Here is a 27,143-nt window from a genome sequence, read left to right on the forward strand (position 1 = left end):
TCAGCCATCTGTGGTCATATCTGCCCTTCTCTCTTCAGGTGCTTTTATTTGGGGTGCTGCAAGAAGGCGAGCCGGGACAGGTCCGTGCTGTGTGTGATTTACCGCTTTGTGGGCAGCCTGAGCGATGCCTTGGGGGCCCTGCTCTCCAAGCAGCTCCCCATCCAGGTAGGTGAACCGCTCCAGGTAGGTGAGGCCCGCGGTGGCCACCAGGGGTCAGCTGTGGGCTATCCCAGAAGCATCACCCGCCGTGTCTGCCCAGACCCTGCTCCAGAGAGGCCCTGGGAGGAAGGAGAGATGGAGGGAGCCAGGGAGGAAGAACCGGGGCCCTGGACCCAAGCCGGGCCTGCTCCTGGGCAGGGTTTGCAGAGGAACTGCCCAAGAGAATGAGGGTGGGGGCTCCCTGACTCAGCCCCACGTTAGATCACCCTGGGCCGTGAAGCGCTACTGCTCCAGCTGACTCCATGGCAGGGCTCTTCCCACACCAAGCTGGGCAGCCGTGGGAGGCAGTGGCTAAAGCACCAGCCCGGGACCTAGGGAGGCCTGTGTTCAAATCTCACCTCAGACACCCCGGGAAACGAGTGAATTGTTACCCATCATCTGTAAAATGAATGTGATGATTGCCCCTCCCTCTCAGGGTTCTTCTGAGCATCAAATGAAATATTTGTAAAATACTTTGCAAACATTAATGGGCAGCTAGATGGCCCAATGGGTAGAACACTGACCCCAAAGTCAGGAGGATCCGAGTTCAAATATGGCCTCGGACATGTGACCTTGGGTAAGTCACTTAACACTGATTGCCCCGAATCCAGGATCGTCTCCAGTCATCCTGATTCCTATCTGGCCACTGGACCCAGATGACTCTGGAGGAGAGGGGGAGGCGGGTGACTTGGCAGAACCCCAGCCCAGTTCACACGCTTGTAGTGGCATCACCTCCCTGATGTCTTGGTCATAGAGAACAAAGGACAGAGATCATCACGGTCATCATTGGCATCAAGTGAATGCGAGCTATTGTTAAGGGAAGCTGGTGCTAGCAGAGCTAGAGGGAGGAGAGGCAGAGTTGGGGGCAGGAGCCGTGTCAGGACAAGACCCTGGCGCACAGTCGCTCCCGGTCCCTTTTCCAGTCTTGTTTTCCCTCCCGCTCCCTGGCCCTACCTCCATCGGCCATTTTCCACCAATGGTGCCATCAGTTCAGCTGACCTTCTCGCCTCCCTTCCTTAGACTCAATTTGAAGTGCTGAAAGGAAAATTGTGAGACATTGGATCCCTTGGGTCTGGTCTGTAAAATGGGACTCCGACCCATCTGTCCAGATATGTGCTCTGCTCCAAACCCTCTGACCTAGGTCATTTCCCACCCCCTTACCTTTGTATTCACTTCACCCCTTGCCTCCCACCTAGAAGGAGTCCCTAACCTTCATCTCTGTCATTCAGTCAAGGGTCCCCTCCTCCATGGAGCTGCTCCCCAGCAGCTGCAGCCTCCACTTCACCTGAAAGTGCCTAGGATGTGACTTTCCCAGTAGAGAATGGAATCTTCCCGGGGGCAGGGGCTGCTAGACTGGTCTCTTTCTTCTTGTGTGTCCCCTGCGCACTCCGAGTTCTGTTACACAGACGTGAGTTCAATCTAAAGGAATTGAATTCCAGTGACCTTGCTGCTGCGCCACCCCTTCCCACCTCCCCTGGCAACTCCCTCTCGGGCCTCCCTCCTCCTTTCCAGTCCTTCCCTGGCCCCCAGAGCCTGTCCTGATGCTCACTGACACATCCAAGTCTTTCATATTTAACCAAATATTTTGACTGGACTGGGCCAAGTTCAGCTCCTCCAACCTGGCTGAGATCTTCTCCCCCTCTGGCCACTGGACCCAGATGGCTCTGGAGGAGAAAGGGAGGCTGGGGACTTAGCACAGCCTCCCCCACTCCAATCCAGTTCACCTGTTTGGTATGGTGTGACCTCCCTGAGGTCATGGTCTTCTTTGAGAGTGAAGGACAAGCATCATCATCATCATCATCATCATCATCATCAAGCATCCCTGAAGGCAACCTCCTGGAGAAGCTTCCTCCCTTTCTCAGCTGCACAGCCTGGTTTCTGACCTCAGCCCTCACCCAAACAGTTTTCCTCTAAAGTCACCCATCAACATACCATTGGCCAAGCTTTCTCTGCAGCCTGGGAGGCCCTGGGGTCATGCCTCTCAGTCGTTCTGTCCCAGGATTTTGTGACAAAACTATTTACAAGTGAGACTGTCAAAATAATGATCTAAATGATGTCATGCTTTCTGATGCATCATTCTCGAAGAAGACCATGACACCAGGGAGATGATACCAGGACAAACAGGTGAATTGGATTTGGGGGGGGCTGTGCTAAGTCACCAGTCCCACTTTCTCCTCTAGAGATGGGTCCAGGGCCCAGATATGGATCAGGATGACTAGAGATGGCCCTGGATGCAAGGAAGATGACACAGCAAGTGTCTAAGACTGGATTTGAACTCAGGTACTTCTCATTTTAGGCCCAGCGCTCTGTCCACTGTGCCATTTAACTGTTCCAAACAAACATCCATAAACATATCTGCAGCTGGCATCTCAGGTCCATTTGGACAGATCACCTGGGTGGGACCCGGAGCCAACGCTTTGTCTTAGCTTAGGGTCCGACCTTCCTTGGACCATGCTAAAAGCTTCACCTAAGCGTCTGCCCTGAGATGACATTTTTGTTGATTGAGTTTTCTCCATTTGAACTCAGGTCCTCCTGACTCCAGGGCCGGCGCTCTATCCACTGCGCCACCTAGCTGCCCCTTGACCATGGTGCTTTAACCAACATTGCAAAGGGCTTTAAATCATTTAATTTGAACTTGGGGACCAGGGGTGTCAAATTCAAATAGAAAAGAACCCTGAGGTTCCATATTGGCTTAAAAATCCTTCTTTGGAAAGTCTGGGCTGAGTTTAACACCTCTGCTCTAGACAAACCTGGGAAGCTGTGATCTCCATTTTACAGATGAGTAAACTGAGGGCTCCAGAGATTGTGGTTTTTTCCCAATTTCACACAGCTAGGAAGTATCTCAGGTTGAATTCTCAGGCAAGGGTACTTGAATATCAGACCAGGGCTCTGCCCATAATGGCACTCTATCTCTTGAAAACACCACCCTCTCTGGGCCTTGATTGCCATATCTGTAAAGTAGGGGTGGGGATAGATGATCTCTGAGGTCCCTCTGGCTCTGGCTCTCTGATTCTACATGCATATTGCTTGGGCATGGGCTTAAATACATTTGGGGAGATTTACCCCCAGGTTGGTTATGGGCCACATAAATCCTGAACCTGGTTCCCATGGGAGGAAGGGCCCAGAAGCCCACAGATCCATGAAGCATTATAGGAGAAACCCAAGTAGAGGGATGAGCTTATGATCCAAATATTGGAACAAACCTATGCTGCCCAACCTCCCTTGGAGTGTGTATATGTTTGCATGCATGTGTGTGTGTGTGTGTGTGTGTGTGCATGTATGGGTGTGAGTGTGTGGGGGGTTACATTATGTTTGTTTACATTGGTGTAAGGGACATGGGGATCCCATCCTTGAAGCCTGGTTACTTTGCTTGAGGGGTGGCCACAGAGCTGCATAGTCCAAAGCCTTCGGGGCTATTTGTCAGTAAGTACAGCCAGTCCGAGCCCCACTCCAGAAGCAAATGACGTCTTCCTTCTGGCACCCTTCCAATGATATCTCAGCATCCCAGGATTTGAATTGGCACCTCCCATCAGCGGTCATCACGTCCAACACTCATACGTACATACAGGGTTAGTCTGGGGCCGGCTTATTGACATTACAGTGTTAGGAGTTCTTGAAAGATCTGTAAGCCCTGGAGAGAGAACTGAGAACTGAGAAACCTCTTTGTCTTGCAGGTCTTCACGGGTGTCTACTTAGCAGCCATTGAAGTGGTCAACCTCATGCTACTTCTCTTCCCCGTCTGTGGCTCCAAGATCAAACCCAAGCTGGGTGAGTGTGGTGGGCTGTTACTTCTACAGGTAGAAGGTGGCACCTTGGCCATTCCTGGGTCAGTGGCTGGGTCAGGGAGAGTGGAAGCCTGCCATCATTAGGATGACCTTGAGGTGACCGTGGCTCTGAGTTCCAAGGCCAGGAAGTGTTAGGGCCCTGAGGCTTGGAGGAACAGCTAAGTTTTCATGAAGGACAATTTGTCAGGTGATATGAAGATGCTTCATGGCCATATGGGGGTGATGGAACTGTGATCCCTACGATTTCAGAGGTCACACAGCCCACAGAAAGGACGATTCCCACAGTTTACAAAAGGGTGTGTTCAGAGCACTTCCATGTTGCTATCCCTTCCCCACTTTTTTAGAAAGAAAGTGATGTCATTGAGATATAAAAAGGGACTTAGAAAGTGTTCAAGCGTGAATTGATGCATTTTGGAACATTTGGTCTTTTTAGTAATGCTCCTTTTAACATTCTCTGATCTCGATGGTTACATGCATGCTAGAATGCACACTTTTTAAATTTTTAACAATCACAACTCAAAAAAATTCTCTTAAGCCAAATTTATGCTGCATCCATATTTAGGAGTTCCAAATTCTCTCTGCTCCATGGGACAGGTTATGCATGGGCACTCATGCAAAACATATTTCTGTATTAGTCATTTTGTACAAGAACACTCAAAGAAAAGAAAGAAAGGATGCTTCTGTCTGTATTCCCTGCCTCCCTCCCCCCCAGTTCTATCTCTGAAGGCAGTTAGCCTTCTTCATCACGAGTCCTTGGGGATTGTACTAAATCACTGTATCCCTGAGAAAGTCAAGACATTCCCAGTTTGTTGGACAGTGTTGCTGTGACTGTGTACAATGTCCTTCTGGTTCTGCTTCCTCCACCTTTCGTCAGTTCTGGTAAGTCTCAGGTTTTTCTGAAATCGTTCCGCTTGTCATTCTTCCAGCACAACAGCATGCCATCACAACTTGTTCAGCCGTTCTCCAGTTAATAGGCATCCCACAATTTCCCAATCATCACCACCACAAAAAGGAGCCGCTATGAAATTTTTGTACAGATAGATTCTTTTCCTTTCCTTTGATCTCTTTAGGATACAGATCCAGCAGGGATATTTCTGGGTCATATGTTATGCATAATTATATGGTCCTTTGGGTATAGTTGCAAATTTTTTTCCAGAAAGGTTAGATTATGGGGTGGCTAGGTGGCACAGTGGATTGAGCACTTGCCCTGGACTCAGGAGTACCTGGGTTCAAATCTGGCCTCAGACATTTAATAATTACCTAGCTGTGTGACTTTGAGCAAGTCACTTAACCCCACTGCCTTGCAAAAAAACCCTATAAAACAGAAAGGTTAGATTAATTAACAGGGGAAGTGATTCATGAAGGAGGAAGCTCATAGGTGACTCAATGGATTGGGCACCAGGCCTGGAGTCATGAAGACCTGAGTTCAAATCTGGCCTTAGACACTTACTAATTGGTTGACCCTGGGCAAGCCACCTAACCTTTCTTTGCCTTAATCTACTGGACAATGAAACGACAAACCACTCTAGTATCTTTGCTAAGGAAACTGCATGAACAGTATGGTCCGTGAAGTCAGATTCGGATGTGACTGAATAACAAAACAATAGTAAATCTGTGAAATAGTAAAACAGAGAATGAGGAGGAGGGAAGAAGTCTTGAGAGCAATTGGGAGAAGGGCAGTGGGTAGAGCACTGGCCCTGGGGTCAGAAGGACCGGAGTTCAAATCTGACCTTAGACACTTAAAAAAAGAACTACCTAGCTGTGTGGCCTCTTGCCTTGCAAAAAAAAAAGAAAAGAACAGCTGGGAGAGAGGCAGGGCAGGAAGGATTGGGAGCTTGACCAAAGAGAGATGAAAGCAGGGAAAAGGCCAGAGGGCTGTCCTGAACCATTCTCTTAAGTAAAAATGGCAGACTTGGTGACATCATCTCTCTAGACTCATCCCAGGCCCAATATTGAGAGAGATGGCTCATTGAATAACTTCAGCTTTGCAAAATAAAAGATGTGGTATGGTGCGTGTGTGAAAACTCATTTCCTGCTAGCTGACTGAATCAAAGGACCTTCTCATTCCTGCTAACCAATGCAGAATTGAAGACATCCCTGCTTCCTGGTCACCTTCTTACTGGATCCAAAACAGTTGTTTTTAAAGGAATTTATTATACAAGAGGAAGCTTAGCAAATTATCTGAAAAAAGATGTAGGGGTCTTGGGGGACTGGGAGCCAAGGGACTGAGGCTGATCCCACTGCCTTCTGGCCCTGGCAGGGACCATTGACTATATGTATTCACTTCAGTGCAGGGGCTTGGTGGAAGGATCATTTAGCCTGGAGAAACGAACATGTAGGGGACTGCAGATGCATGAGGTCATAGTGCTGGGGATGGCAGAGATCTCAGAAGACATTGGCACCAGATCTCTCATTTACAGAAGAGGAAACTGAGGCCAATTTCCCTCTGGCTGTGTTGTATCCCTTCTCTGAAGGGTGGTGCTAACAGATGGGAACAGCTTTGTTCTGTGTGACCCTAGGAGACCAAGGGAACTAGGAGCAAGGGGCAAAGTTCCAGAGATTTCGACTAGAGATTTTAAAAGCTTCCTAATGAGGAGAGCTGCCCAGACTGATATTCTTGGTTGCCTTGGGAGGAAGTGAGTTCCCCATCCCTGGAAATTTCCAAGCAGAGACCGATGAGTCCCTTGGCAGAACAGTATAAAGGGGTTGTTATGTTTGGGGATGAGATGGCCGAGGTATTTGTGGCTTGCAGAATGTGACTTCTCAGGGATGTTCTCCTCTAGAAGTAAAATGGGGTTTGGGTGTTTGCTGCAGGTCGGTACTCCCAGGAGAGGACCAGGAGGAAACTTGGGGCCAGCATGTTTGTCCTCATTGTGCCGCTGGGGGTGGGCACTGGCTGGCTCACCCTGGCTGCCCCGGCTCCAGCTTCCCTGGAATTCCATGGACCCCAGAGAAGGCTTCTGGGAAGCGTGCTGCAGGTACCGGGAATGACAAAGGCTCGGCAGGGGGCTGGTGCCCCAACCCTGATCCCCTCTGACTAGCTGCCCTAGAGATTTCCCTAAAACTCTGGTCTCACCATGGCAGCCTCCCCTGAACAAGGACCCAAACTTAGAAGGCCCGCACAGTCTGGCTTCTTGCCACCTGCCTGCTCTTTGCCCTCTTTGCTCTCCTCCACGAGCCCAGGAATGCAGCCGTGTGGGCTTTCTTGGTGCTCTTCAAATAGGACCTCGATCTCCCTGCCTTTGCACTGGCTGTGCCCCTCTTGGAAGTTCTGCTCCTCTCCTTTGCCTGCTGGCTGCCTGGACTTCCCGCAGATTCTACTCAAATCCCACAGTGCCTTCCCCATCCTCATTGTCTTCACTGGTTAGAATTTCTAGACACTTAGTTGTTTGCATGTTGTCTCTCCCCCCATTGTCCCCCAAATGTGAGCTCCTGGTGTGCCCCTCCAAATGCGTTTGCTGAGCTTTTTTCCTTCTTTTTGGGTTTGTTCCCCAGGAAAATACAGAAACCCTTGGCTATCTGCTGGGGGGCATTGGACTGATTGTCTCCTGGACATCCCGAATCCCTTCATTCTCTAAAATAGTAAGTTTGGGCACCTTGGGGGCAGCTCTGAGGGTGGTTCCCACTAGAATGGCACAAAGTAGCGGCATTGCCCCTCTTCAGGCACTCCCAGGCCTTCCTGGGTCTGCAGAGTTGCTACCTCCTGGATCAGCAGACCCCTGGGTCTCTCTGCACGGCTCTACCCTGGAGATACTACAGATGAGGCAGGCAGGCCCTCAGCCTCCTGACTGGCCCAGGAAGTCACCGGTCAGTCCAGACCAGAGCAGAGAGGTCTGCCAAGGAAGCAGGCATCCTCTGGGCACTTCCCTCTCTCTTAGCATGAGCAGAGCAGCCTGGCCCACCTTGCATCTGCTTTTCAGGAACCTGCTCGTCTGGGACCAGTATAGGTTCTTATGATCTGCTATGAGGCCTGGTGGCCCCAGGAGGCTGAGCTGGGCCAGGACCATTGACAGAATGCCTGTGACTTTTTGCCCTACATAGACCAGGGGCAGCATGGGGTCAAGGGGCTGTGTAGTCTTTGGGAGACCCTTCCTCACTTCTAGTTCTCCCTGTCTACTGCCAGGCCCAGAGAAGGGAAGACCCGCGTTTCCAGCATAAGGGAGGGGTCTCTTCAGTCTCTGGACCCTGCCACACTGGTCTCAGCATGAAATGGATGAGCCCTGTAGTCGGCAGGATCCAACAGGGTAGTGGGGCTGGGGAGATGGGAAAAGGCTGGGTCACCCCGGTCAAGTCTCCTCCCTCTCCCCAGTTCAGTTTTCTCCTCTGTAAAATGGAATGTTCACCTTTACATTCTGTACAAAGTGCATTTTGGTCCCTGTGGGTCCCCTGGGGAGCGGGTTGGCTCCCATCCTCCCCTCCTTTCCTCCAGGCTCACTGCATTGTCCATAGCTGGGTCAGCCTTTAGCTGAAGAAGAAAGGGCTGCAGGACCACGGTCAGAGCCTTGGGAGGGCCTCAGACAGTTCAGACATCTGAGAGCTCCAGTTGGGAAGAAACTGAGGCCCTGAGAGGGAAACGATCGACCCAAATCCACAGTGGCAGGGTGCCTTATCAGGGTAGAACTCAGATTATCTGGTTCTAGAATACCCTGTTGCCTTGTACCCCCTTTTTATACATGCCAATATTTTAGGACTCCTACATGAAAGCATCTGTGCCATGAGAAGACATGTGGTCTAGGGGAAAGAGGGGAGGGCTCAGAGGCCAGGAGACTTGGGTTCAGGTCCTGCTTCCAGGCCTTGAGAGCTGTGTGACCATGAGTTTCTACATCACTCAGGGGAAAATGGGACCAGAAACCCATAGAGACTGCCCTCAGAGGTCTGCAGTGAGAAATGGGTGTGAGGTGCCCTCAAAGGGTCATTGAAAGCACAGCTTGAGGCGGTGGCAGCAGCAACAATGGCCTTCATTGACTAAAGATTGGGGCTTTGGAAGTGGGGACCCTTTTAGATCCCACTTGCACCTGAAAATCCTGGCCTACACTCTCAAGTGGGCCACACACCGGCTCCATCTGCAGAGGTGATTTGGGCTCATTGGCAGATTTATGGATAAGCCTTCATGTCCAGAGGAAACCCCAGCTTCCCCCTAGTGGGGAGAGGGGAGGCAGTTGGGCTGCCCCAGGAGGTCACCAAGCAGCCAGGGACTTTCCTTAGTCCCCCTGCTTCCCAGAAGCTGACCCTGCCCAGGCTGATCAGGGGAGACGGGAAATCTTTTCCTATCCTTTTCTCAGAAAGGGCAATGAGGCTGTGAGCCACTGCTCTGGCTGGTGAGATGCCAGGTGAGCTCTCGTTGGCTGCCCATCACCAGCCTCCGCCACACACAGACACCCAGTCTGGTTTGACTCTCCCTCCTCCCTCCTCCTCTTACTCTCTCCTCTCTCTCCTTCGCTTTCTCTGCTTCACCCTCTCCTCTCTCCCTCTCTCTCCCCTTCTTTCTCCTTTTCCTTCTCCCTCTTTACTCTCTTTTTCACTTTCTCTCCTTTCTCTCCTCTTTCTCTCTCCCCTTCTCACTCTCTGCCTCTCTCTTCTTTTCTTTCTCTTCTCCACCTCCCCTTATCTCTCCCCTCAGCCTAGATGGGAAGGGATGGGAACGCCCCCCACCCCACCCCCTGCCCAAGCTGACCACCAGGCCTTCCTGGGGATGCTGTGCTTTGCTGCATCCGTGCCCTCCCGTCCACTGTGGGAGATGCTGGATTGTTAAGCATTTACTGAGGAACCCAGTTTCCTCATCTGTAAAGTACAGGGCTGGGCTAAGGGCTTGGAAGGCCTTCTGGATCTAGACTGATGATAATAGGGAACATTTGTAGAGTCCTAAATGCGATCTCATTTACATATGAGGAAACTGAGGCAAAGAGGCAAAGAGGGTGACGTGGCTTGCTCAGGGTCACTCAACCAGGTCTTCTAGACACTAGGCCCAATTCTCTGTGCTCTGTGGCACCACCTAATGGATGAAACTATGAGTGAGTTCATGAGCCTGGAGACCCCAGGACTGGACTCCCAGAAAAGAAAGGGGACCCTGAGAAAGGTCGGGAGAAAGGGCACTGTGGCTGGTGCCCATGGTTTCCTTGCCCATTGCTGCACCCCAACTTAGGGACACTTTGGAGTGGGTTGGGGGTGGGTGGCTGTTGGGATGTGAAGACAAAGACAAATGGCAGAAACCGAAAGGTGAGAGAGGGAGAGGAAGGAGACCCGGGGGAACTGCAGAAATGCTGGGCCATCTGAGGGTTGGATGGATCGCTTATCGTTTGTTTCTATTATTTCTTACCCCAAAAAAAGAAAAACCCCTGGGGGAGCACAAGGAGGATCAGAAAGATTGCTGTCCCCTCCCTCTCAAGGTTTTTGCTTCCTCACTGATAAATACCCTTGACTGTGGCATTTTGAGAATCCTACTCCCTAAGGATCTGGAGATAAGGTGCCTGCCTGGGCTCTGCTCTTAACCCTCTTCTTGTTCCCCCAGTACCAAGGGAAGGCTTTTCCGTGCCTCCACCTGTGGGCCAGGGGCTTCTCTGCCCTGGCTGGTTTCCTCTACACCTCAGCCATCGTGGTTCATGATCGGCAACCAGAATATTTGATCCATGCTGTTCCCTGGTTCCTCATCTCCCTGGGAGCCTCTACACTTGACCTTGCTGTATCCTTCCTCGAGCTGAAGCCCCCCCCGGCCCACTCCTCTGCCAGGGCCCAGAGAGGGCACAGATCCATGAATCCTGGGACCTGTTTCAAAAAGAAGCAACACAGTGGCCAGGACAGCTCCCTCCCTCCCTTTCATCTCTGCTCTTGGCTGGGCAGCAGGTTGGAGACACCCCAAGGTCATCTTCTGACCTTGCCCGAGGCTGCACCACCCTCCCCAGTTTCACCCCGGGCATCCTGAGAGCTAACGGAAAGGTCATTATCTTCCAGCAGCATCCTCCTGGTGCTGCCCGCTGACTCACTGGACACCTGGGGTCTGGGAGGTGTGCGTCACGACCAAGTGACTCATCCCTTTTCCCGTGGCAGAGACACGTGGATGTGTCTCCCTGTCTCCCCTCTGCTCATCTTTCTCTCCCTTATCTGAGTCCATCTTTTATCTCCCTCCCTTCTTCTCAGCTTTCCCTCACTCTCTCGCTCCTTCTCTCCCCTCTTTTTCTCAGTCTCTTGTTTGTATCTCTCTGTTTCTCTCTTCTCCCTCTGTTTCTCTGTCTCCCTTCTCTCCTACTTTTTCTTTCACTCTTCTTTCCCCTCTCCTTTCTGTCTCTCCTCTCTCTCCTCTTGTTTTTGTCTCTCCTTGATCACTTTCTCCTCTCTCTCTGTCTCTCTCTCTGTCTCTCTCTGTCTCTCTGTCTCTCTGTCTCTCTCTCCTCTCCTGTCTCTCCTCTCCCCTCTCTCTCTGTCTCTCCTTGATCACTTTCTCCTCTCTCTCTGTCTCTCTCTGTCTCTCTCTTTCTGTCTGTCTCTGTCTCCTTTTTCCTTCTCTCCCCTTTTTTTCTTTCTCTTTCTCTTTCCTCTGCCCCCTTCCCTTCCCCATCTCTGTCCTCATTTCACATTTGTCCTAGGAGTCTGGGGACAAGGGTTTCATCCTCCCTATCCCAGTAGGTCCACGATTTAGTCTCTGACCTTGGCTAAACCTTCCAGAAGGAAGTTCTGAAGTTCAATAACTGAATGTGATGGCTGAGAAGTCTTGTCTGCTGAGGTTTTAGGAGCCGCTCTCTTAGGGCTATACGTCCTTAACTTCTGAAATCTCAGCTTATTTTCCTCTCTTGTGTGATGCAAAGCAAAATGAGGCAAGTGCTGGGATTTGCCATCGAGGCCCAGGATACCCCTGATACAGAGGCCCTCCTGTCATTGGATGAAGGGGAGGAAGACGACAGACAGGAAGAGATGGAGAAGGAAAAGGTCTCTCTTCTCTTACAGGCAGGGGAGGGGGGTGTTCTATGCTAGCACCAGGGTTGGTCTTGGGCCTCAGGCTCTGGCTGCGGGGCCAGGGTCAGTCACTGCCCTCTCTTGAGTCATTTAAGCTGCTCACAGAGGTGAGAATACTACTCTCCAGTCACCACTATATGTCACACTTGCCTCGCATTCCAGACTTTGTCTCCTACTGAGAGGTCCAGTTAGGTCCACTTTAGAAACTAGGCAGTGTGGGGTAGTCTGGCTGCTGGCCAAGCTGCAGTCCTCTGCCGCCCCCTGCGATCCATGAGGCATGGCCCGGAGGCCGCCGGCTCTCTCAGGGATCTGGGAGGAGTAGCTTGTGGCTCCCAAGTGAGCCTCCAACTGACCCTTCTCCTGGGTAACAAACACTAGGTGGGCTCTTCCTGTGTCAGTCCCAATACTGAGCGTTAAATGTACAAAGGAGGCCAAACGTTGATCCTGTCCTTGTGGAGTAAGCGTGCCAATGAGGGAGACAGCCCGCTGTGAGCAGCCAGGATGTATAAATGGAAGACCATCTGACACAGTTGGGGGAGGCCTCCTGTGGGGGATTGGAAGCCAGGGAAGCGAAGGGTGGACAGAGGAGAGCCAGGCCTAGCAGGATGGACTTTTGTGTGGGAACCACTGAAGGAAGGCCAGGGAGGCCAGACTGGAGAGGGTGCAGAGGGGAGGAAAGCATGAGAAGCCAGGAAAAGGAGGAGAGGGACCTCAGGTTGGGGGGCACCTTCTAGGGACCAGGCCCTGGACTAAGAGCTTCATCATCATTATGTCATTGGATCCTCATAACAACCCTGGGAGGAAGGTGCTGTTAAAGTCTCATTTTACAGTTGAGGAAACTGAGGCAGATAGGTGTCATCCAGCTAGTATTTCGGATTGGATCGGAACTCAGGTCTTTTCGACTCCAGACCCATTGGCCTCTAGAACCAAAGTGAAGGCTTTCTGTTGGATCCTGGAGGTGACGGGAGCCACAAGACTTGAGGCTGGCAGACCCATTGGTCTGGGAGGTCATTGCAATCATCCAGGGGTGAGTGATGAGTCCCAGAGCCAGGAAGGACATAGTGTGAGTGGGGAAGTTGTGAAGGCGGCGGCGGACTGGCTTGGTGGAGTGAGAAGAGTCCAGACTTGTGAGCTTGTGAGCGGGAAGATGGAGGTACCATGGACAGCAATGGCGAGATAGAAGAGGGGAGGTCTTGGGAAAGGATCCCAAGCGCACTGCGGCTGCCTTGGATTTGCTGCGCCTCCGGACACCCAGTCTAAACATCCAAAAGTCAGTTGGTGATACGGGGAGCTGGGACAGTTCAGGGGGCGTGAGGGTAGGGGCCAGTGGTGAATCATGAGCCAGAAAAGAAAAGGCCCCCGGGATTTGGATTGGGAGAGACACTGACAGCTCGGTGAGTGAGACCTTCTGAGGGGAGAGATCCCTGAGAAATGAGGGGAGGAGGGGCGGCTAGGTGGCACAGTGGATAGAGCACCAGCCCCGGAGTCAGGAGGCCCTGAGTTCAAATCCAGCCTCGGACACTTCATAATGACCTGGCTGTGTGGCCTTGGCCAAGCCACTTAACCCCATTGCCTTGCAAAAACTAAAAAAAAGAAGAAGAAATGGGGGGAGAGGAGCATCCAGAAGTGACCACAGGGAGCAGGAAGAGACTGGCACCCCCCACCCACATAGCCAGTGAGTCAGGGTCATGAGAGGTTACTATGTACCCGGAGAAGCAGGGCCCGCGAGAGTCGGAAGACGGCAGAGATGGGGAAGGGAACGGCACCAGCTGAAAACAGAGGGAAGCGGGGCTGGGGGGACAGCTCTGGGTGGGACTTGGTTAGGGAGGGAGCAGGGCTGCCCAACCTGAGGACAGAAGAACAAGGGCTAGGGTGGAAGAAGTCTTTTTTAATGCCCCATTTTAGCATTTTGTAGAAAGAAATGAGGGCCACTAGGTGGTGCCACAATGTACAAAGAGCAGGCACTGCAGGCAGAAGATTCATCTTCCTGGGTTCAAATCTGTGCCACCCTGGCAAGTCACGTCACCTTGTTGGCCTCAGTCTCCTCATTTGTAAGATGAACTGGAGGATGAGATGGCAGACCACTGCATCCGACTTGGGGACACAACTGAAAAAGCAACGGAAGCACTAGGAGAAGTCAAGGGAAAATGTGGCTGGTTTGAGAAGAGTGTTCAGCGGACTCTGCAGACCATTTCACTCCGCGTCCTTCCCTTTCCCCTTCTCTCCCCTCTCAAGAACTCCAACTGGGTCCCACTCCACATGCTCCCCCACACCAAGTATCTGCAGAAGATGGCGGCCATCGGCCGGTACATGGAGCTGACCATCGAGCATGTACAGGAGGTAAGAGAAGGGGGTGGAGGGACTGCGGCTGCTGCTGCCGAAACATGGACCAGCATCGGGGCTAGGAGCTGGGACACAAAAGGGAGGAGGAAGGGAGCTCCAGGTCTGGAGCCCAGAGATGGAGAACCAGCCTAAGGCTGAGGTCCCTGAATTGAGGGGATATATTGGGCTGTAAGGAAAGGAGGAAGGGGTCGGGTTGGAGGGACTTCAGAGGACACTTTTTCCTGGCAGAGTTAGGGAAGCACGGATGGTTGGACAGCTGAGTGGAGGACGGCCTGGAGGAAGGGGAGATTGGAAACAGGCAGACCCCCCCCCCCCAGCAGCAGCATCCGCATTGGTTCAGGCAGGAGGTGATGAGGGCATGGATAAGAGAGTGGCAGGATCAGAGGAGAGATAGGGAACCGTTGGGGTGTGGGGTGGAGTGAGGCAAAGAGTAAAGGGTCAAGGAGGACCCTTGGGGTGAGAGCCTAGCTGACTGGGAGCACGGTGCTGCTGGGGACATGAACAGGGAAGTCAGGGAGAGGAGACGATATTAAGAAAATACTATGGAGTCTGGACCTGGCGATGTTGAAGATGTCTACAGGACGTCTGTGTGAGGTGTCCAGAAGGCACCCCAAAGAGTTGGAGATGCCAGATTGTCTATAAGAGGGAGTGGGCCAAGCAGAGCTAGGAATTCTCATCACAGATGAATCTGGTAGGTGGGAGCAGCCATGATCACCAGGTAAAGGTGTGGAGAGGCAGGGAAGAACAGGACATCTGAACGGTGGCAAGGGAGGGGAGCCACCCGCTGACCCCAGGCATCCTGAGGCATGACCTAGCAGAAACCACACATGGGTGGAAGTTGGCCCAAGGAGGTTGCAGAGGCAGCCAGAGCTTCTGGGTCAGTCAGGGGCTGATCACGTGCAAGGGGGTGGGCACGAGGTGCCTCACGGCATCTGGAGCAGAACGTGGCCTGCCCTCTGCTAGTGCTGCCTCTGATGACTAATTCTGCTGATCTGAGAGTTTTCCAGTGATGGATCAACATTGGTACTGGAAGGACTTGGCCCCAGGGCCCAGGATCGTTCTGGAAGGCTGGAGGAGGGAGCTCAGATGGGCCAAGGTACCTGCAGACAGGGCCAAGGCTCAGAAGCAAGGGTAAAAGGAGGCCTCTTGGAGGCCTCTGCACCAACCCCTTAGTTACCAATGTGAAAACAAGGCCCCCAGAGCTAAAGAGACTTGTTCATGGTCACAGCACCCCAGGGAGGATTTCTAGAGCATCATGGCAGAGACAGGCTTCATTTTACAGAGATGGAAACTGAGGAAGCCCAGAGATAGGGATGGTCCTCAAAGCCCAGATTTTGAATGTCAGAGGCAGGATTTATGGATGATGAGTCAGAGATGAGCCTGAGGGGGCCTTCGGGGTCCCCTAAGCCCACCCCCTCACTTTCCAGAGGAAGAACATATCCTGACTGAAAGCTGCCCAGCTGGTCTTGGGAGGAGGAGGTCTAGCTCCCAGCACAGCAGGGGGACCCTTGGCAGGCCCAGGGGGGAGGGCAGCGGCCCAGGGGCCGCCTTGGAGCACACAGGGCTGGTGTGGATGGCTGCCAGGACTGGAGCTGGTCACTGGGCTGTTTCTGGGCTCTTAAGCGCCCACGAAGCCGCTGAGTCACGGGCACCCGGCCTCCCTCCCTGCAGTGCCCGGTTTAGGTTTCCAAGTCAGCATTGTGCCCTGGGGCTGGCCCGGCTCGGCTTTCAGGTGCCTCGTGCTCTCTTGGAGAGCTGGCTTGGCACGGGCTCCTTCCTGCTGCCCTCAGCTGCCTTGTCATATGAGCTGCCCGGGGTCAAAGGGAGGAAGAGGGGGAGGAGGGGGAAGAGGAGGGAAAATGGGCGGGGGGGCACAGGACTGGGGGTCACACAAGCTGCGTTCAGATCCTGGCCTTACTACCTTCCAACGGTGGAATCCTGGACCTCGGTTTCCTCCTTTGTACAAGGAGGAGGTTGCGGTCCTTCCAACTCTTGTGGACCCCAGGCCTCTCCATACTTTCCATGTCCAGGTAGGCTGCAGCAGCACGAAGTCCCCGGGGGATGGCCGGACGAGTGCCAGAGACCCGTTCCTCCAAGCCCCCCACTCCCTGCTGGAGCCCCCTACCTACCCCCCCATCCAGGTCATCCACGCCAAAGTGTCTTCAACCAGCTCCTCAGAGGTATCTTCCATCAGCTCCGAGCTGGAGGTAGGCAGGTGCTCAAAGTGTGGGGGGGATGCTTTGGCTCTTGTCCTTGGTCACTGGTCTCGGGGTCCAGGGTGCCCTTCCTGAAGGCTCATCCAGAGTCTCCCCTCCCATCTGGCTTTGTTCTGAAATACCTGGAGAACCCTCTCAGTTTTGGGCGACGGTACAGACTGCTCTCTCAGACCTTCTTGGGGATGGGGTGGAGAACAAAGGGGCTGGAAGTCCAGCAGAGGAAACTGGCCCATCCAGGGTCCAGGCCCCACCAGTGAGACCAGGAACCAATGGGATGGTCCAACTGAGTCAGGAGGGAGGATGAGAGCTGGGGGCATGGGGGACCCCAATGTCTGCTTTAGGCAGTTAGGTCCACAAGTGAGCAGGGAGGGACAACAGAGGACGAGTGGCCCCTTTCTGACTTTCCTGAAGGGAGCCATGAGAAAGGGGCAGAAAGGTTCTGGGTAGGACCAAGCGACCCCAGGCTTGATCCCAAGCCCTCTTGCTGGGTCATCACCACTCCAAGGACCCAGGAGCGTGAGATGGCCGGGAGATTAGAAACAGAACTGAGAAGGGTCCATCAGATACACTGCCTGCTGGCGTCTGGCCACAGGAGCTCTGCTCTCCCTTTCATCCATTACTGGACTGGTCCGTCCTACCAGCCTGCTGGCAAGACCAGCGTCTGGGCACAGGCCCTGCTGGTCTCTGGGAGCAGGTCCCGAGGGAATGTGGCCTTCCAGTAGATGAGGACTCTTGTCCTCCTGTCCTTGAGGTCCCCTAACAAAGAGCACAGGTCCTGGGGGAGGGGGCAAGACTGATACTGGCTCTCCTGCCTCAGCGATGCTGGAGGGAAGCCAGGCCTGGGGGCCTCTGGGGTTCCCTCTGGGTCCTGAGAATCTTTTATCGGCCGCATTTCCCCTGGAGAAGGTAACGGTGTGGTTGGATCCCATGGTGCAGCTTGGGCAGTGGGCAGTTGCCCCCCGGGGAGTGTGGAGGTGGCCATCCCATCCAGACTTAGGTGTCATGGATGGGCTCACAGGAGAGCCTGTGCCAAGACCATGGACAAAATTAACTCCAAAGCTTTGCTCCAGAGTGAGCCTCCTTGGCTCCTAGGACCTTCCAGGCCTCAGACAGCAGGTGCCGCCGGCCTCACCATAGCTAAGGCCCATGACCTTGGCTCTGCCCTTCCTACATTCACCTGGCCCGGTCCCCGAGGACCTCGGCAGCTAGAACTGTCGACTGGAACAGGATGGAGCTGGCACTGGAACCCCAAGGACCAGCACCAACTTCAGTCCTTGCCCTGCAGGAATTATACCCTAGGAAACGATTCCTGAGTTTGGGAGATGGCCAGTTAAGGGCTAGAGGGGGTCATCAGTAGGGGGTGTCACCCCTTTGGGTGTGCTGGGCAAACTCCAGGAGCCTGTGGCCCCAGTGCTTGGGGGAATCCATCAGAGGGCCTAGAATGACAAGGACCCAGGAGGGCTGGCTCTTTTCCCCTGCCTCACTTCACAGAGTGACATGCCCCCAGCCCAAGGGGCGCAGGGACCTCCACCTTCCTTCTTCTTCTGAATACAGTGCCCCCCTCCACCTCTACCGCAGAGCCTTGCTTTTAGCCTTTGGGTCAAAGTTGGCCCAGCCTGGCCCTCACTCCAAGGAGTGGGTCAATCATTGAGCCAACTTCAGGCTTAAGTGAGAATGTAGCCTTAGTCTTCTCCATCTTCTTGGGGACCAGGGCCTGACAGGGGGCAGAACTGGGAATCCCTGGTGGGCCAGAGATGGCAGGGACTTCCAGGGGCCCTTCCTTCCCCGAGGCAGTCCTGCTGATTCTTAGGAGGCTTCTTGTGAGAGAAGGGGGTGAGGGAGGGCTGGGGGGAAGCTGTCTTCCCACAGTCTCTTCGGGCTACAAAATAGGGACAGCAACATTCAGACGGCTTTCCACATGGGGTTGGAGGTGGGGAGGTCCATCAGTAAGCACTTACCTTTTGCATACCAGACCCTGAGATAGGGGCTGGAGATATGAGAACAAAGCGACCCCCCTCAGAAGGCGCCAGTGTTCTAAAGGTGAACGTGATTATTCATCCTGATTTTGCCACCAACCAGCTGGGTGGCTTTAGACAAATGATTGAGCCTCTCTGGGCCCAGAGGGGCTGGAGGACCCCTGAGATCTGGTTCTTGGAAGCACCCACTAGGATGGCCTTCACCCACTAGTGGGCAGCCTGCCCCCACAGTGGGGCATTGTCCTGACCCTCCAAGCCCTTGCTGGCAGAGATGCCAGTACCCTGGCCCTGAGCAGATGCTGCCCCTGAGGCTTTCCTGGGTGAGTTCCCCACAACTCCTGGTTGTACCTTCTTTCTTGGGGCAGTTCTTTAGTGTTTACAATTCCCTTCATCCTTCCCAGGGTTCTAGCCTTTAGAGATGGTTCAGAGAGGCCTGGACCCACAGCTCCATCTCGATGCCAGGGGTCCTGGACTCAACCTCAAGGACTCGGTTTGGGGCCTGACTTTTCCATGTGCTTCTGGGTAACCCCCCTCTGGGTCCCCCATCCAACCCCTTGAGGGCAGGGGCTGGTTTTCATTGACTCTTGGCACCTGGCACCTGCCACGGTAGGCACTTCCTTGTTCCTCTGATCTGGCTTAGCTTTGAATGCCAATCTGGGGGCCACCAGCTGGGCCCATTTCTCAGACAAGTGGAGAAAAAGGATCTGGACACAGGCACCACTTTGTCTTTGCTGCCCTCAGACCCTGGCACAGATATTTGGAGGCCTGGCCTAGGGCCTCCTTTGTGACCCTTTCCAGGTGGGATTTTGGTCTTTTGGTTTTGCCAGCTCTGCCTTGGAACTGGGAAACTTGAATGGGTTCTGCTCCATCCCCCAGTGAATAACCAGGGAGCTAATGAGCATTGTTCCAGATTTTGATGGCTCCTGCTCTGACCACAGGCTGGCCACAGGTCACCATTTCCTGTGCTGCCAGCCTTGGGCCTCTCCCCTCCTCTGCCTGGTCCAATTCTCTTCTCCGTCTCTTTCTTCCTTCCACAGCAGAAGTATTGGGAAGCCCTGAACTCGGAACAGGTATGGAGACCCCTCCCTTCCCTCCTCCACCTCCTGGGGGCTGTTCCCAGAGGAGCGCAGTCCCTGGGGAGGAAGGCCACCTCCAACTCCCTGAGCAGAGATCAGGGGAGACGTTCTCCTGGAGGGGTTTGACCCTTGTAGTAATATCTTTGGGTAGGATGAAGTAGTTCACGAACTGTGCTACAGACTTGTGATGCCAGGGGTCCTGGACTCCTGGGGTCCTCTGGGGACCCTTGTGAGTCATCTGGTCCAGGGTAATGGAGGAAATGTCCTAGTGAGGCTATTCCCTCCACCATCTGGTCCCTGAGCTAAGCGAAATCACTTGTCCGAGTCATCCAGCTAGGGAGACTCCGAGGTAAGACTAGAACTCACATCTTCCTGACCCTGGGTCCAATGCCCTGTCTGCTCTGCCCTGAGGCTTGGGGCCAACTCCTCTACCATAATAACTATTTTTCAAATATTGGAAGCCAGCTCTTGGGTCTACTCAAATCTCTTTTGAGTGGAGGCCTGGGCAGATTCTCAGCCTGGCACTCCAAGCACCCCGGAATCCCAGACTCGATAGGACCCTGGGCACCATTGAATCTGTAATAACTATCCTGGGTAAAGGGCCTTAAAATGACAAGGTGGCTTCCAGCTCTGGCTATCTGCCTCCCCACCACTGCCTTCTGCAGCCACCCTCCTTTCAGGCCCAGGAAGCCCTGAGGTCCCCATGTGCTGTGCTCCCTGGGTCCACGGCTTGACCAGGGTCCACATAGGGCCCGAGTAGGGCAGAGCTTCAGACTGATTGCTGAAGGTCAGAAGGAGGAGATGTGTAGGGAGGGGTCCTGGGCTTCCGGGGAGCTTGCTGCCCACCAAGAAAACAGTGAGAGGCTTGTCAGGCTGGTCAGAGGAGTCCACGAGCCTTGAAGGTGAGGAGGCAGCCCAGTTTGGGGCAGAGCACTGGCCTTACTGTTCCCGAGCTTCCTTGGACTCTTCTGGGGCCATAGTCCCCTCTGTGGGATGGATGGGCAGTTGAATACATCTTTGCAGTTCCTGTCACTCCTAGGGGAGAAAAGGTCAAAGCAGCCTGGCATCGGGCAGCTAGTTGGTGCAGTGGGTAGAGTACTGGCCCTGGAGTCAGGAGGACCTGGGTTCTACTAGCTGTGTGACCTTGGGCTGGTCACTTAATCCTAATGCCTCATAAAAAGCAAAAGAAAAAAGAAAAGCTCAAAGCAGCCTGGTTCAGATCCTGCCTCATGCCCTTCCCATATCTGGGAGCCTGAGGGAGCCCCAGAAGCTTTGCAAGCCTCAGTTTCCTCCTCTGAAATGGAGCTAATCTGTCCTAGCACTGCCTGGGACCCTCCTAGTCTGGGCAGAAACCTCTGATGCTTTTGGAGCACCAGGAGTGATTCTGTGTAGGGAGGTTCCCTCCAGCCCTAGAAACGAGCCCATGTGAAGCAGGGAGGGCCTGGCAGGCTCCCAAGAGGAGAGCTCCACCCTGGCAGCAGGGGCCAGGCCTGTGCCACATGCTGGGGACCCTGAGAAAGGTAGAGCTGGACCTTCCTCAGAGGAGCTCACAGCATGGGGGAAGGTGGCTGGACCTCCGAGGGCCTTCCAAGCGGGGCAGCAGAGGAAGATGGGAGTCATCAGACTGAGACACAGAAGAGAGGGCTCTCCGGGCCGGGGTAGCTGCCCTGGGTAAATGTGTGGAGGTGGGACAGAGGCATAGCGATGGAAGTAGGAGATTTGGAAAGAAGAGGAAGATGGGTGATATCCTTCATTCAGACCCGTTTCCACACCAAGGTTCACCCTTGTAGCTAGGAAGGTCTGGGTTCAAGTCCTGCTTCTGAAATGACCTATATGACCCTGCACAGCCACTGAACCTTGAGCAGATCTCTCCTGCAGAAGGCCGGCTGACTGGCATTTGTGGAGAGAGTTCTCTATAGCAGTAACTGAAGGCCGCATCCTGATTCTGGTCAGTCAGCGTCATCCTTTAACTTTGGATTTTTCTGACTGGCGAATAAGGGAATAGGGTGAAAAAGCAGAATGAAGTTCTACCCCGAATCGGGAGTCTGGGGGCCAAGCCCTGCCTTCTTTACTTTCTGAATGACTGAATGAGTCAGTTCCACTCCCTGTGCCTCAGTTTCCTTCCCTGTAAAATGGGATGATTGCTCAGATCCCTTCTAGCCCTCGATCCATGAGTCTTGGATGCCTTGCTGGTGACTCTGGAGAGCTCAGCCTCTTGGCTTGAGCTTCAAACTGGAGGTGACAGTGAGAGCTCACGTGTGTTTTGTGTTTGGGTGAGCGGCTCTGGGTCTGTTCTATCTGCCTTGGCTTTGGGGTGGGCTTTGTACAGAGCCCCCTGGATGGGTGGTGCCTGTGGGAAAGCAAAGGAGGGGGAGGGAGGAGATGCCTGATGGCCATGTGTCTTCTGTCACAGTGGGACTCTGAAGAGGTGAAGCTTCTGTGGAACAAAGGCAGCCTGGAGACGCCCAAGACTGTAGTCCAGAAGGGTCCGGGTCGCCAAACCCACCCAATGGCAGACACACAGTGAAACCTTGGGGTCACCTGCCTGCTGGGAAGTACCTCGAGGAAGTCCCACATTGGGCCCTTTGTGGGGGCTCCACACACATTGGCTGGGGATGACCTTCATCAGCCTCACCATGCCTGGATTATAGCCTAATCCTTCCCTGTCAGTCTGCCAGGTTTAAGAAGCCAGAAGGCAGGGATAACTGAGGTCAAGACTCCTGAGCAAGAATACTTTGATTGTGCACCCATAGAGAGGACTGAACTATGCCGGGATATCTGGGGAGCCGGACACAGAGCGGAACCAAGCATGGGCTGTGGAGAGGTTACTCCAAGGTGTCCTCTCTTTGCAAAGACAGTGACCACTGAGGCTGGTGTCCTGAAGGAGCCAGCCCCTTCTCAGGTTGTATTTTTTATCCTTCTTTCCTTCATTCCAAATGACTACCCTTAATTCCTTAGCCTGAGTGAAGAATGAGCTAAGAGGGAGTCTAGATCGCATCGGCCAAGGTGAGGACCTTCCATCTTGGTACACTACCCCTTCATTTCCATGACCATCCTTGGCTGGCCCAGATCGCCACCCTCTTGATCTTTGCTCTCCCATTCATTCATTCAGAAACATGTGTTAGATGCCTACCAGAGCCAACCTCCAGTCCCAGACGAGGAGCTGGGGGACTGGGAAAAGGAGACAGAAAGAAGCTTCCACACTCAAGAAGGGAGGCTCCAATTCAGTGGGGGAAACAGAGCTCCAGCCTCTGTTTGGTCTGGACAAGGTCATTTCATCATTCTGGTTGCAGGGAGTTTGTAAGCATGTCTCCTAGAAAGGGTCCGAGGCTGTCCTCTGTGCCCCCCCCACCAGAGTGAGGCAATCTTTGGATGTTCCTGAAGTTACCAGCCAAACCATCAAACCATTCTCTGCAACCTGGGTAGCAGCAGGCCTTCTTCCACCATGCGGCTGCCAGACTGAGAAGGGCAGCACACCAGGACAGGAGAGGGGACTTCCTTATTTCTTACCTGATGTAATTTTAAGCATGTTTGAAATGCAGGTTAGGGGCAGGGACTGATTTCCAGAGGGTTCCTTTAAGTAAGCCCAAGAAGCGGGCCTTCCTGGTTTCCTCTTGGAGCCCAGTGGAAGACAGTCAAGTCTCATGGTGGTTTGGCATTTCAGCAGAGCTGTGGTCTATCCATCCTGAACTGAAACGGAGGGGCTCAAGGGATAAATGGCAATAAAGGGAGTCCCCTGGTTAGCTCTGCTTGGGCGTGCTAATGGCCCTGTGGACAAGAGCATTCTTCATCTGAGAGGCGTTGAAATCTGGCCGAGTGAAGGAAGAGGGAAGGAAGGGAGTCTGGGTCTGGTCTTGACTGCCTCTAAGACAGTGGTTTGCAAAGTAGGGGCTGTGTGATCACCCTCCTGCTTGGACCTGACTCCGGCACAACCATGCCCTGATGGTGCAGTACTCCCTACCAGTGGCCCCGGGTGCATCTAGGTGGTTATAGCCTAATCCTTCTCAGAGCAGCTGTGCTCTGCACTGCAATCTACAGTGAAATTTCCCCACTTTCTGCTCCCAACTCCCCATATGTGTTGGTGGGAAAGAGTGAGTTGGCAAGGATAAGATGTATTGCAGATCTCATGACATTCTCTTCTCCCCAAGCCCACCCCTCTTCTGGACTTCTCCATTTTATTCAGCTAAAACTGCCCTCAAAATCACCAATGGATCCCTTAATAGCCAAATGTTGACCATTTTTCATTCTCCATCTTCATCATTCCTAGATCCTCCATAGCCATTGACACTTCATCGTGTTCCTGCTTTTCTGGGTTATTCCAGATGACCTTTGTGCACAGAGGCGGCCAGCTTGGTGACAGGAAAAGAGCTAGCTTCTTAGAGTGGAGGAGACCTGGGCTCATGTCCTTCCACTGATTAGATACCTCCTCACTCACCAAGGAGACACTGACCTGAGTTGGCCATGAGAATTTCCTCCTCCAAGAGTTACTTTTCCAACCTAATTTTCTAATCTATTTTCAACTGTTCCAAAGGGTTTTGAACTCATTTAGAAAATCCCTTTTCTATGTAAAAATATAAAGATGCAATGCCTTCCAAGGAGCTTGCAAGAACAAATTGAGGGAACCTTGAGGTGCTTACTAAGTTTCTAGAAAGACCTACCTGTGCATGGTCGGTGGCTAGGATTGAGAAATGGGTGTCACTCAGCCAGGGGGAGGAGGCTTCTCTGAAGGGGTTTAGGACTGCTCTTCCTGGACTCTGGCAGTCTCTGAAGCCAAGGACTCCCAAATGACCCCCAACTTAGACTGTCACTGCTCTCAGCAGGACTAGATGGAGGTGTCAAAAAAATGTTGACATGCCTCTGTTACCCAAAATGCCATAACTGATCATTTTGGTGAGAGCAAAAAGGCTTTTGTATTGTGAATAAATGAAATTTTCCCACAATATTACTTCATCTTTCTTGCCTGTTTTAAATTTCTTTTCTGTGTAGGTTTTCAATTGCACAGGATTATTAGTGCTGAAGTTGGCATGCGTAATTTATAAATAAACAGAGATGCTCACTTTGTGTGGGCAAGCTGGAAAAGGTTTTCCTTGGGGAGAGGGGGGAGGTGGGTTTGTAATTAAAAATCTCTGGAGACCTTGATGACTTCTCAGGAGCCTTCCATCTATCTGTTCAAGGACCATACCAGATTCTTGACCATCAAGGACCAAGCCAGATTGCAGACCATGGCCATGGGTATTCTCTAAACCCCAAGGTGACTGCAGAGCCACACCAGCCCCACCCTCCCAGCTCCTTCATTCTGACAACCCCCCATCCCTCACCTTCCTCTTCCTCCCAGTTGCTTCTTATGAAACCTCCAGTTTCCATATCTTACCTCTCTTCCCCAGGGAGATCTTTCCAATCTGCCTTTGGCAAAGTCTACAGGATGAGTTGTTACTTCCCCTTTCAGAAGACCTGGGTCTAGTCTGTGGTGATCTCAGCTAAGCTACACTTAGCTCACATTAGAATGCTACTCCCTCGAGGGCAGAAACAGGCAGGGCTTAACACAAAGTAGGCACTTCATGTGTGTTGACTGAATGATCTTAGACAAGTCCCTCCCCTCCTCTGGTAATCTCAGAGGTCTCTTCCAGCTCTATGCTGAGTCTGTGGCTCAGGTACAGATGACCCTTGTCAGAGGCTAGAGTTCTAGGGACAGATTCAACATTGCAGGGAGTGGAGGGGGCTCTAACATTTATCCAGCTTAAAAATGACCTCACCTGGGGTGGCTAGATGGTGCAGTGGATAGAGAACCGGCCCCAGAGTCAGGAGTCCCTGAGTTCAAATCTGGCCTCAGACACATAATAATGACCTAGCTGTGTGGCCTTGGGCAAGCCACTTAACCCCATTTACCTTGCAAAAACTTTAAAAAAGTGACCTCACCAGCCCCAGTTTCCTCTTCTCTCTTGTCACTAACCCTAATGCATGGTGTGCCAGATGCTGGACCTGGAGTCAAGAAGACCTGAATTCCAACTGACCTCAGAGTAGACTGTGTCTCAGTTTCCTCATCTATGAAATGGGGATAATAGCAACAGCTTTTTATGAGGGCAGCTAGGTGACACAGTGATAGGGCACTGACCTTGGAGTCAGGAGGACAGGAGTTCAAATCCAGCCCCAGACACCTGACACTAGCTGTGTGACCTTGGGCAAGTCACAACCCTGATTGCCTTGCTCCCAGGGCCATCTCCAGTGATCCTGATTCATATCTGACCAGTGGGCCCAAATGACCCTGGAGAAGAAAATGAGGCTGGAGACTCACCACAGAATCCTTTCACTCCAAGCCAAATCATGTGTGCTTGTCAAGGTATCACTTCAATGAGGTCATGGACTTCTTTGATATCAAAGGTCAAACCATCTTATTATGAGGACCCGTGGATAAAACATTGGCAAATCTCTAAGAATTCTCTCTAGATGAACTGGCAGGGGAGGGAGCTTGTAATGGACCCTTGGGTTCCAGCTCTGAATCTGGGTTCTGCTAAGGAATCAACCTCATCATGCTTCTACCTCGGCCCTTTCCCCTCTGCCCCAGTGAGGACTCAGCACCATGGACAGGGACAAGATCTGGGCAGCTGCCTGGGGCGAGTGGGGGAAGGCTCTTCTGGATGACCTTGTCCTACTGATCTAAGGATAAAGGAAGACCCTAGGCTCGCCCCAATGCAACCATCCCTGTCCGGCAAAGTGCACCATCAGGGCACCCCAGGAGGCCGGGACCAGGATCCAAAGCCCAACGAGGAAGCTGATGAGGCTCAGGTAGAGACTCCTTATTGTCATTTCATGGTTGAGGAAACCGAGAGAAGCCACCAAGTTGGAAACTCATCATCCATCATTGAGGTCAGCTCAATCCCCAGGGAATTCCCTGCTACAACACTTCCTCCTTCCTCACCAGGGGTGAAGTGGCTTGGCTGTAGGGACAGCTGCATCCCCACTGGGCAGGCCTGTGGTGGTCTGGGTAGGAAAGCCTTGAGACCTCCTTGAGGGCAGGGTCTGTGTATCCCAGAGCTGGCATTTGGTGAATGCTTAGACTGAAGAGAGGTTATCAGAGGCCTAACCTCCCCATGTGGGTCACTGCTAGGGACATGGTTCCAGGAAGGTGGGGGATTGGGCTGAGAACTCAGGGTCCTGTGGATCCCTGCTCCAGGAGCCTGAGACAGTCATCTGGAGTCAGTGCTGCTTGAGCCACTGAGGGTCGTGGCCTCTCTGGCAGCCAGAGGCTTCTGAGTGAGCTTGAAATGCCCCTCTCCATCCCTCCTCCATTTTATGCTGATGCCCACCTTGGGACCTTCAATCTTTTTAACTTTCCAAACTCACTGGTCCCACACCTTCAGTGGTTCCCTAGAGCTGGTTTCTTATTCAGGCTTAGGGACAAGAAAAGGAGAGGGAGCTGCATTCCTCCTTCGAGAGACAATTGATCCCTCCTCTTGGGAGCCAGGAGACTAAAACCCTGAGCCATTAAAAGAGTACCCGGAGCAAAACATGGCACCATTTTGTTCACTGACTGTATCTGAAGGAAGCTCCACCTGCCCGGAGGTAGGGGCAAGCAGTTGGTTGAAAAGTCTTAAAGGAGGATTG

General features: G+C 52.9%; 1 protein-coding gene across 6 annotated transcripts; it reads left to right on the forward strand.

Annotated features, from left to right (window-relative positions):
- The first annotated feature begins 80 nt into the window (after window positions 1–80).
- On the forward strand, window positions 81–24,536 carry TMEM44 (transmembrane protein 44). 6 transcript variants are annotated; one of them, XM_074190594.1, is made up of 10 exons: window positions 81–165; window positions 3,873–3,966; window positions 6,798–6,961; window positions 7,479–7,565; window positions 10,492–10,662; window positions 11,754–11,903; window positions 14,166–14,270; window positions 16,304–16,480; window positions 19,503–19,535; window positions 21,955–24,535. In XM_074190594.1, the coding sequence occupies exons 2-10, from the start codon at window positions 3,918–3,920 to the stop codon at window positions 22,066–22,068; spliced, it is 1,050 nt and encodes a 349-aa protein (XP_074046695.1). In that variant the 5' UTR covers window positions 81–165; window positions 3,873–3,917; the 3' UTR covers window positions 22,069–24,535. The 6 variants fall into 6 exon arrangements, with proteins under 6 accessions (XP_074046695.1, XP_074046697.1, XP_074046696.1 ...); XM_074190596.1 differs by having other exon boundaries at window positions 16,308–16,480; window positions 21,955–22,041; XM_074190595.1 differs by lacking the exon at window positions 19,503–19,535 and having other exon boundaries at window positions 21,955–24,536.
- The last annotated feature ends 2,607 nt before the right edge of the window (window positions 24,537–27,143 follow it).

The sequence above is a fragment of the Macrotis lagotis genome, chromosome 6 (assembly GCF_037893015.1).
Source record: "Macrotis lagotis isolate mMagLag1 chromosome 6, bilby.v1.9.chrom.fasta, whole genome shotgun sequence".
Lineage (NCBI taxonomy): Eukaryota > Metazoa > Chordata > Mammalia > Peramelemorphia > Peramelidae > Macrotis > Macrotis lagotis.

What these genes read in the sequence shown, in the direction of transcription:
- TMEM44 (XM_074190592.1), top strand. Translation starts at nt 3,918, where the DNA reads ATGCTACTTCTCTTCCCCGTCTGTGGCTCCAAGATCAAACCCAAGCTG. An exon ending in TTCTGGGAAGCGTGCTGCAG is followed by an intron (nt 6,962 to 7,478) that starts GTACCGGGAATG and finishes TTTGTTCCCCAG; the next exon opens with GAAAATACAGAAACCCTTGG. An exon ending in CCATCAGCTCCGAGCTGGAG is followed by an intron (nt 16,481 to 19,502) that starts GTAGGCAGGTGC and finishes TTCCTTCCACAG; the next exon opens with CAGAAGTATTGGGAAGCCCT.